At 41.5% G+C, this 16263-nt stretch overlaps 1 protein-coding gene and 1 long non-coding RNA gene across 3 annotated transcripts; one reads left to right on the top strand and one right to left on the bottom strand.

Moving 5' to 3' along the window:
* Positions 1-53: 53 nt before the first annotated feature.
* On the bottom strand, positions 54-8552 carry LOC311127272 (fatty acyl-CoA hydrolase precursor, medium chain-like). 2 transcript variants are annotated; one of them, XM_084159076.1, is made up of 14 exons: positions 8358-8549; positions 8098-8203; positions 7700-7904; positions 7374-7512; positions 7142-7275; positions 6855-7008; positions 6641-6745; positions 6352-6456; positions 6046-6186; positions 5859-5939; positions 2407-2554; positions 2041-2190; positions 1702-1774; positions 54-1147 (listed from the first exon to the last, which is right to left on the bottom strand). In XM_084159076.1, exons 2-14 carry the CDS (start codon positions 8195-8197, stop codon positions 964-966), a joined length of 1719 nt encoding a protein of 572 aa, XP_084015202.1. In that variant the 5' UTR covers positions 8198-8203; positions 8358-8549; the 3' UTR covers positions 54-963. The 2 variants fall into 2 exon arrangements, with proteins under 2 accessions (XP_084015202.1, XP_084015203.1); XM_084159077.1 differs by lacking the exon at positions 54-1147 and having other exon boundaries at positions 1733-1819; positions 8358-8552.
* A 1798-nt stretch (positions 8553-10350) lies between these two features.
* On the top strand, positions 10351-10765 carry LOC311127730. The gene is made up of 3 exons (XR_014613141.1): positions 10351-10389; positions 10474-10594; positions 10692-10765. It is a non-coding gene; the product is annotated as an uncharacterized lncRNA (long non-coding RNA).
* The last annotated feature ends 5498 nt before the right edge of the window (positions 10766-16263 follow it).

Below are 16263 nucleotides of genomic sequence, written 5' to 3'. Positions count from 1 at the left end.
CAATATTTTATTACTAAGCAGAAGGACAATCGTCAAATCAGTCACACACTTAATTATTTTATGGATCGTATGGCTTTAATGGACTTAATGGACATGTGATAAAACAGGCTACATGATAACAGTAATGTTACATAACAATTGATATATATAAAAAATAAAAAATAGAAGAGTAAACCATTACAGAAAATCTGGAATATTAAAATGGTCAGAATAAGATAACAAATAAGGAAAAGGCAAAAATGCAGTGTAACAGCATTATGCAAAGAAATACTCATTTAACCTAATAGCAGACTGTTTGGCATCACTGGAGCGGAGGGCAACAACATGGACAGTCCTAGAACAGCATTTGACATAGTCAGTGGGGTAAAGTATTTCAGTAAAAATACTTGAAAGTACTACTTAAGTAGTTTTTTGGGGTATGTATACTTTACTTTACTATTTATATTTTTGACAACTTTTACTTTTACTTCACTACATTCCTAAAGAAAATAATGTACTTTTTACTCCATACATTTTCCCTGACACCCAAAAGTACTCTTTACCTTTTAATGCTTAGCAGGACATGAAAATGGTCCAATTCACGCACTTATCAAGAGAACACCCTGGTCATCCCTACTGCCTCTGATCTGGTGGACTCACTGAACACAGATGCTTCATTTGTATGATGTCTGAGTGTTGGAGTGTGCCCCTGGCTATCCGTCTGTTTTGCTTAATATAAGGAATTTGAAATTATTTATACTTTTACTTTTACTTTTGATACTTAAGTATATTTTAGCAATTACATTTACTTTTGATACTTAAGTATATTTAAAACCACATACTTTTAGACATAAACTCAAGTAGTATTTTACTGGGGTGACTTTCACTTTTACTTGAGTCATTTTCTATGAAGGTATCTTTACTTTTACTCAAGTATGACAATTGAGTACTTTTTGCACTACTGGACACAGTGAACATTCATTTCTACAGGTCATTGTGTGTGTCTTTGTGTCCAGCAGTCTGCAGTATTTTGGGGAAGTCTTCTGTCCAGAACTGGGCTCTCTTCTTCTCTGAGACACTGCCCAGCCCGAGGTTGGCCTGGATCAGTAGACACTCTTCTTCTGTGGTGAATGTCGGCCAATCAAACATACTCTCTCCATTAGGGTTACTACAGGAACAGAGGGAGAGACAGAGGAGACAGACAACAACAACCCATTGGCATCATATGAGTGGGTGCACTTATAACTACTTACTTTTACATATGTACACTACTACTATGACCGAATGCAATTGGTGGTTGATCTCCTATTATGGACTATATTGAGTATCCACTATAAGTAGATGTATAAAGCATACTTGGTATACAGTAGTAAATATGTTTGCATACAGTAGGGAGTCTTAAACTGTCCTTTGTCTAATATGAACTGAGAAACTATGTTCTGTAACTTATTTAGAAATCAATGTATTCAGAGAAAACTCGGAACTTCTGGCGGAATGAAAACTTGATTACATCATGACAGAAATCTGGTTCTTGTTACATGTCATATCTGTGTTGAAGCTTCTCCAACTAAATACACCCAGAGAGAGAGAGCGACAGAGAGAAAGAGAGAGAGAGAGTATGAGAAAAAATAGGGGGAGAGAGACAGAGAGAAAGAGAGTGAGAAGAGATAAAGAAAGAAAGAGAGCGAGAAAGAGAAAGAGAACAAGGAAGGGATCTCTCACCCTGTTCTGGCAAAGTTAGTCCAGTATTTCATCATGGTCTTGCTAAGCTGTCGTTCCTCCTCTGTCGTGTTATCTATGAGTGGAAAACGTTTTTAGTTTCCATCGTTTCCAAGAAAAGCTGCAGAGATACAGGACAGGCTCAGCAGAATGATCTTGTCCAAAATATAATCTCTCTCAGTCTTTTGTCACTTAACAGTATTAACATCTGATTATGTTTATTTCACAGTAACTTATGACTCCTGTTATTGTTATCGACAGTTCCTCCAGAATTTGATATGAAAACAAGATTTTCAAATATATTTAGCCTACAATTACTCCAGAATAATAAACATTTTCTACCTAACATCACTATGTCATCCGTCCAAAAGGGGGCGCCAAACACAAAGCCAACCTCATCAAAGTGGTCTGCTTTAACAAAGCCTGGCCTGCTAGTATTGAACATGGAGGGGCGCTGCTGGAACTCATAGTAGTATATCAAGCAACCAGAATCTTGCATAGACAGAGAGAGAGATACATTACACTCATATCTGTGAATACCAACACAACATGTATGTCATCAACTACAACATGTCTCAATCATTTAGATATTAGTTAAAGTATGTCTTAAAATAATTTATTCATAATAATTATTAAATCATGTATTCCAGGAGGTTTCTAAAGAAAAATCAGGCATCTGATTGGTATAGTTCCCAGTGGATTCCTCACCTCTACACCCCCTGGCTCCCTGGATCCCTGGGATCACAATCAGTAGATCTCCCATAAGCTCCAAGAAGGCATCTCTGATCCCAACAGGGTCCTTCATGTCACCAAAGTACTCCTCTACGATGATCCCCAGGGCAGAGTCTGGCAGACGCTACCAGGGAGATACAACGTTTAAAAGACAGCTCATGGACCAGACTGCTAGATAATTATATTATAAAGCTGCCACCAGGGTTGGGGAGTAACTGATTACATGGAATCTGATTACAAAAAAACTGTAACAAGTGGATTTTTATTATAATATACTGTGTATATATATATACAGTACCAGTCAAAAGTTTGGACACACCTACTCATTCAAAGGTTTTTCTTGATTTTTACTATTTTCTACGTTGTAGAATAATAGTGAATACATCAAAACTACGAAATAACACATATGGAATCATGTAGTAACCAAAAAAGTGTTAAACTAATCAAAATATATTTTAGATTTTAGATTCTTCAAAGTAGCCACCCTTTGCCTTGATGACGGCTTTGCACACTCTTGGCATTCTCTCAACCAGCTTCATGAGGAATGCTTTTCCAACAGTCTTGAAGTAGTTCCCACATATGCTGAGCACTTGTTGGCTGCTTTTCCTTCACTCTACAGTCCAACTCATCCCAAATCATCTCAATTGGGTTGAGGTCGGGTGATTGTGGAGGCCAGGTCATCTGATGCAGCACTCCATCACTCTCCTTGGTCAAATAGCCCTTCCACAGCCTGGAGGTGTGTTTTGGGTCATTGTCCTGTTGAAAAACAAATGATAGTCCCACTAAGCACAAACCAGATGGGATGGTGTATCGCTGCAGAATGCTGTGGTAGCCATACTGGTTAAGTGTGCCTTGAATTCTAAATAAATCACAGACAGTGTCACCAGCAAAGCACCACCACACCTCCTCCACCATGCTTCATGGTGGGAACCACCCATGCGGAGATCATCCGTTCACCTACTCTGCGTCACACAAAGACATGGCGGTTGGAACCAAAAAATATCACATTTGGACTCATCAGACCAAAGGACAGATTTCCACCGGTCTAATGTCCATTGCTCGTGCTTCTTGGCCCAAGCAAGTCTCTTCTTCTTATTGGTGTCCTTTAGTAGTGGTATCTTTGCAGCAATTTGACAATGAAGGCCTGATTCATGCAGGCTCCTCTGAACAGTTGATGTTGAGATGTGTCTGTTACTTGAACTCTGTGAAGCATTTATTTGGGCTGCAATCTGAGGTGCAGTTAACTCTAATGAACCTATCCTCTGCAGCAGAGGTAACTCTGGGTCTTCCTTTCCTGTGGTGGTCCCCATGACCGTTTCATCATAGCGCTTGATGGTTTTTGCGACTGTACTTGAAGAAACTTTCAAAGTTCTTGAAACTTTCCGGATTGACTGACCTTCATGTCTTAAAGTAATGACGGACTGTCATTTCTCTTTGCTTATTTGAGCTGTTCTTGCCATAATATGGACTTGGTCTTTTACCAAATAGGGCTATCTTCTGTATACCACCCCTACCTTGTCACAACACAACTGGCTCAAACGCATTAAGAGGGAAAGAAATTCCAGAAATTAATTTTTAACAAGGCACACCTCTTAATTGAAATGCATTCCAGGTGACTACCTCATGAAACTGGTTGAGAGAATGCCAAGAGTGTGCAAAGCTGTCATCAAGGCAAAGGGTGGCTACTTGAAGAATCTCAAATATGTTTAACACTTTTTTGGTTACTACATGATTCCATATGTGTTATTTCATAGTTTTGATGTCTTCACGATTATTATTTAATGTAGAAAATAGTAAAAATAAGGAAAAACCCCGGAATGATTAGGCGTGTCCAAACCTTTGACTGGTACTGTATATATATGTTTTTATATATTTTATACATTTATCTAAAATAACATCATCACTACTGCATACAGAGCACAGGAGGCTGCTGAGGGGAGGACAACTCATAATAATGTCTGGAACGGAGCAAATGGAATGGCATCAAACACATGGAAAACGTGTTTGATGTATTGGATACCATTCCACCATTCCGCTCCAGCCATTACCACAAGCCCATCCTCCCCAATTGAAGTGCCACCAACTTCCTGTGATACATTGTGATATTGTTGGGGAAAGTTACTAATAAGATAATGAAAAGTAATTTCTCTGTCACACACACACAAACATCCAAGATGATCGAATTCAGATGGACTAGAAACACACACACACACACACAGGCCGACGCACACACACTACAGGCTCTCCTAGGCTGAACATGTAATGATTGTACTAATAATGACTTGTATTAAATGAGTAACTATTGACTGTGAGCTATGATAACCAACTAATTACCAGGCTTATGAGGCCTTAAGAACACATCCTTGTTTAAACTGTAATAACCAGCATAATACTAAAAATACTAACACTTAGTCACAAAAGCAACATATATGCTGAGACAGAAGAGCAAATTGGCTGAAATAGGCAGAAAGCAATATAAACGTGATGACAGATGATTAATATGCAATTCCCTGACACTGGTGGTTCTCAGTGAATGTATCTCTTCACATATATTTCCCAGAGCATACAGACTTGTTTTGTAGATAATTTAGAATACTCTATTTTTCCTTATCATGCAGCTGCAAGACTTGTCTTCGTCTTATTCAACAAATCCCATCCTTCAGCCTGCCTATTATCAGACAGCAAGATTGCTTTGTTTCTATGATACATTATATGTACAAACGCCATTCATATTTTGCATACAACCTACCCACCGTTCTATATTAACCAATCAAGTAGCAGTCTTGTGTGACAATCAAAGGAGGAACTCTCTAGGACCTCCTCTTAAATCTACAGGTTTATAATACTCTGTTATTTTCATCCCAGTGTGTATTTTCCTGCGTACATCATGGTACTAAAGAAGTTGAAGTGAAGTTCCGATTGTTCTTTCACCAGCAAAAATATTGTAATCAGATTACAGATACTTTTTAAAAGTGAGATGATTACTTCATGGATTACTTTTAAATTTAGAAAGAACGTTTGCGAAAAAAAATACATTATGACACCTTTCTGTTTTCTCAATGACATTCAATTCAGCATTGAAAAAAGGCGCAAGTTTAAGTTTGTTCCACCTGAGCGAGTCTGACTACAAGTCAGAGACCCCTATGATGTCAGAGACCACTATGATGTCAGAGACCACTATGATGTCAGAGACCACTATGACGACACCAAATGTGTTTGATGGATCCTTTTCGTCTTCTTCTAATGCCTCTTAAGGAGAAAGTAATCAAAAAGCAACTGAAAGTAATCCAATTACGTTACTGAGTTTGGGCAATCCAAAAGTTATGTTACTGATTACAATTTTGGACAGGTAACTAATTTAGTAACTCTAACGGATTACATTTAGAAAGTAACCTACCCAACCCTGTCTGCCACCATACTTTACTAACCACTTTCTGAAGCATTAATGCCAGGATCATCATCATGTTTTCACGGGTCATTCCAAGATCCCATCCAGGAAATAGGAAAAACTGGTGGAACACACAACAAGGTTTGTGAAAAACAATGATAAAAGTACATTTACCTGTAAAATATATGACAGATAGTTTTCATATCTTCATGCAGGGACATACATACATGTGGGAGCATCCATCCATACTCATGGTTGTTGATCCCTATGATGCTGGGGAAGCCCAGGAAGCTCTTGGTCTGCAGGACTTCCTCCAGGTTGGTAGGGATGACTGTCCCATCCCTGTGCACAGACAGAACCATCTCCCCCTGTGGAGAGAGAGGATGGACCCCAGAATGGAAGTCACAAACAACAGCCATGTTGTTGCATTCAACAGCGCCATACAGTATAAGTTAGTTAAAGCAACAGCCTGGCATTCAGATACATACATCCCACATACTGTAGGGTGAGTGTGAGGCTCAGACCAAACCTACCAGTGCAGGTGTAGCAGCCTCTATGTCCTGTTGGCTGAGGGTACTGAGGCAGGTCATGAGCTCTGCAGAGTCATCACTGGGACAGCCTGCTCTCTGTGCCACCAGCTGGAGGAGGGAGAGATTGAAACCAGAGCATTTGAATTACAACACGTTACATTGTACCAGAACAATAAATACATAGTCATAAGACCACTGAAGGTTTTACCAGTTATTATATTGTATATGAACCAAAGTATGGGATGCTTGAGACATGCTGCTATGATCAGCACACAGTGAAACAGCAGACCACCTGTGCAGCAGGTTTGGGGTCATCCTGGATGAAGACAGGGATGAGGGGTATTCCACTCTGACTGATGGCCTTGTGGAACAGTCCTGATGACAGAGGGGACATCATCTGGACAGACAGAACAATGAATCAGTGCCCAAGGTAAGCCTACATACAGACAGCCAGTGCATATTTCTGTATCAGCAAGTATCTGTTTTCCTAGATATACAGTACACACATGTAAAAAGACGGCGACACCACCAGCAGACTCTCCGAAAATGGTGACAGATCCTGGGTCTCCACCGAAGCTGCTGATGGTCTCCTGCACCCAGCGCATGGCACACACCTGGTCCAGAATACCCACATTCCCAGGGTACTGGCCATCCCCAGTACTGGACAGTCAAGCAGATATGAGATCAGATATGCCAGGGTTGTGTTCAGTAGACACCAAACAAGAGAAAATGTTACTCACCCAAATTTGTGCATTGATCATATTGACCAAATGCAGTACCAATAGAAGTGTACCTGAGGAACCCTGGGATACCCAGACGGTATTGGAGGATGACCACCACAACGTCCCCGAAGGCAGCCAATGAGGAGCCATCATAGAGTGAAGCCCCTCCCATGAGGAAGCCTCCACCATGGATCCAAATCATCACCTGCAGATATACTTTTTTAGACTAGACCACCAAACCAAAGACATGTATGCTTGTCTACTCTGAGGTAGATATGGGTACATTCTCATGTCTCTCCTCACTGGTAGTTTCCTTGGGTCTCCAGGTTTGACTGGTGTGTAGATGTTCAGGTAAAGGCAGTCCTCTGAGGTGGTAAGGACAGGGAACCGACCTCCGTACAGGTTCCCCATCTGTCTAGTGTGGTTCATGTTCTGCAGACACCTATGTGTTAAGAGGACAAGAGAGGTGACATCATCTTATACTATCAATAAAAACATGATTGGCAGAATGTTAATGTTTATCAGAATAAGCATGATTCAGAGTTCCCTATAAGACAGTGTAGGCTGTTTATCTGTCTGTCTCCCTGCCTGCCTGTCTCTCTCTAACAAATTACTGTTTAGGCTCATACAGAGGGGGGTAGGCCTTGGCGTCTCTCAGTCCCTGCCACACCCGAGGAGGCTGGGGGGCCTGGAACCTCAGGGGCCCGACAGGGGGCTCAGCGAAGGGGATCCCCAGATAGGCAGCCACATTCTTCTGGCTCTCTCTCACTCTGACCAGCCTGCCCTCCAGCAGACCATAACTAGTATGAAGCTGGAAGAGGCTCTCTCTGTCCCCTGGAAAATATTGAGATGTTATAGAAAAGGCATTGTAGTAGTCTGTCAACTGATGCATTATTGGGAAAGGCGTGATTTACAACCATTTACAAGCATACCAAACTATAAAAAGTATATATAACTTCTTGTTTACAGCTAATCAATGTATTTCGTAGTTGCTAAGAAGTTAATTAAACAGGACATACATTCTTACCTGCGACCGTATGGAAACTCACAAACAGGCTCAGACTTATCCATGTGAGCAGGACTCTTCTGCCCTGACCCATCATAGTAGTGCCAGAGAGATTCTCCATTCACATCTGTAGAATATCAAACCACATGAAGATCTATTTCAGCAGTCGCCGATTTACATAATCTCTATACATTAATGCAAATTGCCTCCATATCCAGTGGGTAACCAAATATCAATACATCTGAGCGAAAAGTATGCCCTCCAGCAAATGGAATACGAACCGTATGGAGCTCCAATTCAGTTAAATGCCTTCAGTAGATCTGTGGGAGACTGAGGATTGAGCTGCTCTTTGTATCACAGGCTGGCATTGGAAACTCCAATAAAACCTGTTATGGATTTTCTAAAAAGCCAGTCGAGTTGATTCAGTCGCAATCTAATGTCAAACAGCAGTTTGAAAGGGGGGAGTCCTCTGAAAGAACATCCTGGTTCGTTTTAATCTGATATTGCTGCCTGGACATGCACTTTGAAATTAGACGTCATGCTACCAACTCCACCTGTTTATCTTGGGTCTACTTTTCTGCCAAGTTCAGAGTGTGCAGAACATCAATAATTATATGATATCAGGCAATCAACTATGAATAAATTAAGTACAGTTTTTACATGAATTTTTCAAACTTTTTAATTTCAATAGCTCCTTGGTCATGTGACCTACTGACCTCAAACAAGGTTCAGAATGTACACTCAGTGGGCCTACACATTGCACACCCTTTAGTTTGTCCATTTTAATCTCCACAGGATTTTTTAAACGTTTTTAATTTCAATAGTTCCCTGGTCATGTGACCTACCACCCTAAAACATGCTCAGATTGTCCACTCACTCTGCCTTCATATCGCACACTGTTGGGTTCTATTTTTCTCATAATTGGATCTGTATGTGATGAATAACTTAGAAGGAATGCATTAATGATAAGCATAGGTTTGTACTATACTGATATAAATTGTTTCACATAACAGGCTGTGATTCATGTAAGGAACGTGGTAGGTCAGATAAGACTTGTATTTCTTACAGATACGAACACTCTCTCTTTGTTGTCTGTGAAACCGTCCTTGAACGTAGGTACATAGAGTACAGATTGGGTGCTGACTCTACAGGTTATTATGATAGCAACTTATGCCTGGGAACGGTGGAGCGCCAAGGGGTGGAGCGCCAAGGGATTGGGACTAACCAGTGCGCCAACGGATTGGCTGAGTAAAGTCTAAACCACACTCAGTCCTTTACTCTGATTGGCCAACAGAAGAGGTGGGAACTCTCTGTCAGAGTATTTGAGAAAGAACCTGTAAACAATGGTTTAGTTCTCTGAGTGCCCTGCGTGGTATTTCAGTGGACCCGTATATACGAACCTTCATACTTATCATACATACATTTTGCATATAATAAATTAAGCTTGTATTGAAGATCTCTTGATTCTTATTCCAATACCAGATTTGAATTACGCAATTTCTAACAACACTCTGTTGTTTGTCTACTTTCATCTCACGCTATTAGACTTAAATCTGTAAGCCTGAGACCAAGTAGGTGTGAACATTGCTGCACAGTGGACACCCACACTCAGAAGTATTATTCTCCTGTAAATGGTTCAGTGCCTATAATTTAGGCTGTGTGTAGAATGGGGCATCAAGGAAATTACCTCTACTAGATTATGCTGATCAGGAAAACAGCATACAGTTTTGGCCTGTGTATTCATTTGCCTATAACTAATCAGAATTCCAATATGTTTACATAAAAAGAGAATACTTAAAAATGAGAAGATCCTGCCATGGAAAAAACGACTCGGTGGACATAAAGTGGAAAGGAGGGGAAATAAGTCACTGTCACGAATTCAGCCAAGGCTGCCCCTCCTCCTTGCTTGGGCAGGTTTCGGCGTTCGTCGTCACCGGCTTACTAGCCACTACCGCTCCATTTATCATCACTCCATTTGTCTTGTCTTGTCTTGTCTTGTCAATCACACACACCTGGTACTCATTCCCTCATTAGTCTGTGTATAAGTGTTCCCTCTGCCCCCTTGTCCTTTGTGAGTGATTGTTCGTTGTGAGAGTGAGTAGCTTGGTTGAGCTACTCTTTACTTGTATGCAGCCAAGGTTGATTGTCCCTTGTGCTAGTTTCGTTCTGTCGCTATATGCGCTACATTATTGTACACTGAATAAACTCTTGATTTCGGTGTTTTACCTCCTGCGCCTGACTCCGTCATTCACACCTCATCACACTCACACCATGCAGCAGGACACCTTCAGCTGCGGGGTCTTTGTAATGCAGGTTTGATAGTTATATTTTCAATAATGAATGGTTAGCTGTTATGTGACAATTAGGTCAAAAATTCTATTTAATTTTTTGGTGTAGATGGCCAAGGAAGTTGCACAGAACTTCCCCAACATCCCCTCCCAAATGGATATAGAACCTTCACAAAAACACATGGAGCAACTGCGAAAAGAAATGGCTGAGGATAAACTAAAAATGTCTGGTATGTAATGAAATTTCATTAAAAGTAAATGTCAATTCTTTATTTTTATGTAGTTGTGTGGGACAACCATATGTTCAGTTCATGCCTATGATTTCAGAGTTCAACAAAGCCAACAACTGCTTCTTGTGTGCCACTGATAAAGAACCTGGATGTGGCCCAAAGACTGACAGGGTTAGTAACTTTATTTAACATGTTTATAATCTTTTGACAACAGTGACGGCATGTAAGACAATTTATGATATAACACAATGGATGGCAAATTTGTCATACTGCATTGATATTGTCACGATCGTCAGGGAGAGACCAATGCGCAGCGTGTTGAACGAACATACTTTAATTAGTTAAAGTGTACACAATACAAAACAAGAAACGACTCGTGAAGTCCACGGTATCAATGACCGAACACGGAACAAGAACCCACAAACACAAAGGGAAAACAGACAGTTTAAATATGGCTCCCAATCAGAGACAACCAGCCAACAGCTGACACTCGTTGCCTCTGATTGGGAGTCACTCAGGCCAACATAGAAATACACAACCTAGAACTCCCAACATAGAAACAGAACACATAGAATGAACACACCCTGGCTCAACATATAGAGTCCCAGAGCCAGGGTGTGACAGATATTTGATATTATTTATAACATGTTATGCTTTGTTCTGTTTTAGATTGAATGTTTTGCATGCCAACGGTGGTTCCATGTGCTGTGCTTAGGGATGAATACAAAAGAGTTCAACAGAGTGACGAACACAAACTGGAAGTGCTGTCTTTGTTGTTGAAAATGTATGCTATACCCCATCCACACTGAAGAGGAGCTGAAATGTACATCAACCAGGGATAAAGAGAAAGTTAACACTGTGAAATGTTTTGTACTTATTTGAAGTAAAGTGTCTGACATGTTGGAAAAGATTAAAGGTCTACAATTTCTGTTTAATTTGTCAATATTCAATTTTAATTCATTGATTAACTGGCAACCATTATTGTGGTTACATGCAGTGGTGGAGAAAGTACCCAATTGTCAAAAATTAGATTTGTCACTATGTTGATGGTCCTAACTGCTGTTGGTGGACGTAAGGAAAACTACAGGCGAATATCCGTTGAATATCCAACCTGAATCTGTCTTTACCTCGGTGACTAGAGGCAGCTACTTCAAATAATTTTCTAAATAAAATAAGTATCTTGGCTTCACTGGTTGAAAGCTGCTCTCCAGTTGATAACTCGGTGCAATATCATGGATTGACATTATTAGTCTGTTTAGAAATGCCATAATTTGACAGTCTTTCAATACGAAGGAACCAGAAATAACAGTTTTAGGCTACCGGAATTCTGTGCAGTTTGGTTGTTTTCAGTAAAAAATAAAATGCGCCTGCCCAATGTGTCTACTAGAGACAACCTGTTCCTGCACCCAGATGCAGTTACTATGAAGGTAGGAAAGACTGAGGCAGTTGTGCTGAATGCCGACAAAGGCAAAAAAGGCAGAGGCAGCCTCAGTCTCAGGCTAGCAGGCTCGTGTAAAATGGATGTCTCTATTCCATTTAAGTAAATCAAGCTGCAGTCCACAACAGAAAAACACACCCACCACAAAACTTCTACCCCCAAGCTATGAGACTGCTAAATAGTTAACCAAATAGCTACCCGGACCTTCTGCATTGACCCCTTTTTGCACTAACTCTTTTGACTCATCATATATGCTGCTGCTACTGCTTATTATCTATCCTGTTACCTATATGTACATATCTACTTCACTTACCTTGTACCCCTGCACATATTTATGTATTTTTTATTCAACCTTTATTTTATTAGGGAGTCATACTGCGACCAAGGTCTCTTTTACAGATGAGCCCTGAATTACATAAATTAAAGAAAATACACACATCAAAATACACTGCTCAAAAAAATTAAGGGAACACTAAAATAACACATCCTAGATCTGAATGAATGAAATCATCTTATTAAATACTTTTTTCTTTACATAGTTGAATGTGCTGACAACAAAATCACACAAAAATGATCAATGGAAATCAAATTTATCAACCCATGGAGGTCTGGATTTGGAGTCACCCTCAAAATTAAAGTGGAAAACCACACTACAGGCTGATCCAACTTTGATGTAATGTCCTTAAAACAAGTCAAAATGAGGCTCAGTAGTGTGTGTGGCCTCCACGTGCCTGTATGACCTCCCTACAACGCCTGGGCATGCTCCTGATGAGGTTGCGGATGGTCTCCTGAGGGATCTCCTCCCAGACCTGGACTAAAGCATCCGCCAACTCCTGGACAGTCTGTGGTGCAACGTGGCGTTGGTGGATGGAGCGAGACATGATGTCCCAGATGTGCTCAATTGGATTCAGGTCTGGGGAACGGGCGGGCCAGTCCATAGCATCAATGCCTTCCTCTTGCAGGAACTGCTGACACACTCCAGCCACATGAGGTCTAGCATTGTCTTGCATTAGGAGGAACCCAGGGCCAATCGCACCAACATATGGTCTCACAAGGGGTCTGAGGATCTCATCTCGGTACCTAATGGCAGTCAGGCTACCTCTGGCGAGCACATGGAGGGCTGTGCGGCCCCCAAAGAAATGCCACCCCACACCATGACTGACCCACCGCCAAACCGGTCATGCTGGAGGATGTTGCAGGCAGCAGAACGTTCTCCACGGCGTCTCCAGACTCTGTCACGTCTGTCACATGTGCTCAGTGTGAACCTGCTTTCATCTGTGAAGAGCACAGGGCGCCAGTGGCGAATTTGCCAATCTTGGTGTTCTCTGGCAAATGCCAAACGTCCTGCACGGTGTTGGGCTGTAAGCACAACCCCCACCTGTGGACGTTGGGCCCTCATACCACCCTCATGGAGTCTGTTTCTGACCGTTTGAGCAGACACATGCACATTTGTGGCCTGCTGGAGGTCATTTTGCAGGGCTCTGGCAGTGCTCCTCCTGCTCCTCCTTGCACAAAGGCGGAGGTAGCAGTCCTGCTGCTGGGTTGTTGCCCTCCTACGGCCTCCTCCACGTCTCCTGATGTACTGGCCTGTCTCCTGGTAGCGCCTCCATGCTCTGGACACTACGCTGACAGACACAGCAAACCTTCTTGCCACAGCTCGCATTGATGTGCCATCCTGGATGAGCTGCACTACCTGAGCCACTTGTGTGGGTTGTAGACTCCGTCTCATGCTACCACTAGAGTGAAAGCACCGCCAGCATTCAAAAGTGACCAAAACATCAGCCAGGAAGCATAGGAACTGAGAAGTGGTCTGTGGTCACCACCTGCAAAACCAGTCCTTTATTGGGGGTGTCTTGCTAATTGCCTATAATTTCCACCTGTTGTCTATTCCATTTGCACAACAGCATGTGAAATGTATTGTCAATCAGTGTTGCTTCCTAAGTGGACAGTTTGATTTCACAGAAGTGTGATTGACTTGGAGTTACATTGTGTTGTTTAAGTGTTCCCTTTATTTTTTTGAGCAGTGTATATCACAAAATGCAAGCAGAAAGAAAAACATGGTAATAAAAACAAACACATCAATCAGTAAAAAGGTCCTCAATCAGCTTTTTAAATTGGCCTAGAGGCAGCAAAACATCACATTTCAACATTTTAAAGATTGTTCCACAGATAAGGTGCAAAAAAACTAAAAGCTGATTTACCTAACACATTAGAGACCAAAGGAATTTCCAGAGTTAGCCATCCTTTAGATCGGGTGTGGTAACTCGTATGTCTAAAGTTTAGTAATGATGTTAGGCACAATGGGACTTTTTGTAAAAGGGCTTTAAATGAAAACATAGCAATGTATCAACCTATTTGACATCAAAGAGGGCCAACCAACTTTCTGGTAGAGAATGCAGTGATGAGTACTAAAATTGTCACCCGTAATAAAGCGCAGTGTGCTATGATAACCTGTATCTAATGGCTTTAATGAAGTGGCAGCTATATTCATATAGATGATGTTGCCATAGTCTAGGACCGATAGGAACGTTGACTGAATAATCTGCTTTTTATTCTAAACTTCTTAACTAACTCATCAATATGCTTTTTAAAAGACAGCTTTTCATCTATCCAGATGCCTAGATATTTGTAAGTAGGGACACGATCAATATGGGCACCTTCCAAAGTACATATGCTTAAATCAGAGTTATTTTTATGCGCTCTTGAGAACAACATATACTTAGTTTTACTGGCATTCAATACTAATTTCAGGTCAATAAAGTTTTTCTGTAATACAATGAAGGCAGACTGTAGTTCAGATAGAGCCTGGTCAACCGTGGGGGAAAAAGCATACACAACAGTATCATTGGCATACAAGTTCAGGTAAAATTATTTTACAGACAAGTCGATATTGTTAATGGAAACAGTAAAAAGTACAGGTCCCAGATATGACCCCTGCGGGACACCTTTCTTATTATCCAGGAAACCTGATTTAACACCATCAATAGACACACATTGAGTTCTATCTGTCAAGTAATTTTTAAACCAGTTACATGCAGCCTGGTCTAGGCCAATTGAGGAAAGCCTCTGAATTAGCAATGAGTTATCAACAGCATCGAAAGCCTTTGAAAGGTCAATGAAGAGGGCAGCAAAATGTTGCCTTTTATCCATACAGTCAACCACATCATTTATAACTAGGGATGCAGCAGAGATAGTTCTATGACCTGGTCTAAAACCCAACTGATGTACAGTACCAGTCAAACGTTTGGACACACCTACTCATTCAAGGGTTTTTCTTTCTTTTTACTATTTTCTACATTGTAGAATAACGGGCTCGTGCAGTGGAGGAGATCTTCGTGGGCTGTACTCAGCCTTGTCTCAGGGTAGTAGGTTGGTGGTCTGTTGATATCCCTCTGGTTGTGTGGGCGCTGTGCTTTGGCAAAGTGGCTGGGGTTATATCCTGCCTGTCCGGGGATATCGTTGGATGGGGCCACAGTGTCTCCCGACCCCCCCTGTCTCAGCCTCCAGTATCTATACTGCAATAGTCTATGTGCCGTGTTATTCTCCTGTCTTATCCGGTGTCCTGTGTGAATTTAAGTATGCTCCCTCTAATTCTCTCTCTCTCCCTCTCTCCCTCCCCTCCCGGAGGACCTGAGCCCTAGGACCATGCCTCAGGACTACCTGGCCTGATGACTCCTTGCTGTCCCCAGTCCACCTGGTCGTGCTGCTGCTCCAGTTTCCATTCTTCTGCCTGCGGCTACGGAACCCTGACCTGTTCACTGGACGTGCTACCTTGTCCCAGACCTGCTGTTTTCAACTCTCTCTCTCTAACGCACTTGCTATTTCAACCTCTAAATTCCCGACTATGAAAAGCCAAGTGACATTTACTCCTGATGTACTGACCTGTTGCAACCTCTACAACCACTGTGATTATTATTTGGCCCTGCTGGTCACCAATGAACGTTTCAACATCTTGGAGAAAAAACTGGCCTTAATGGCCATGTACTGTTATAATCTCCACCCGGCACAGCCAGAAGGGGCCACCCTTTCAGAGCCTGGTTCCTCACTAGGTTTCTTCCTAGGTTTCTGCCTTTCTAGGGAGTTTTTTCTAGCCACCTTGCTTCTACATCTGCATTGCTGCTGTTTGTGGTTTTAGGCTGGGTTTCTGTATATTACTTTGTGACATATGCTGATTTAAAAAGGGCTTTTTAAATAATTTGATTGATTGATGTAGTAACCAAAAAAGTGTTAA

This window comes from Coregonus lavaretus (genome assembly GCF_964263955.1).
Source record: "Coregonus lavaretus genome assembly, chromosome: 4".
NCBI classification, from domain to species: Eukaryota; Metazoa; Chordata; class Actinopteri; order Salmoniformes; family Salmonidae; genus Coregonus; species Coregonus lavaretus.
Note: the sequence above shows the minus strand (reverse complement) of the source record. Positions and strands in the feature narration are given on the sequence as shown.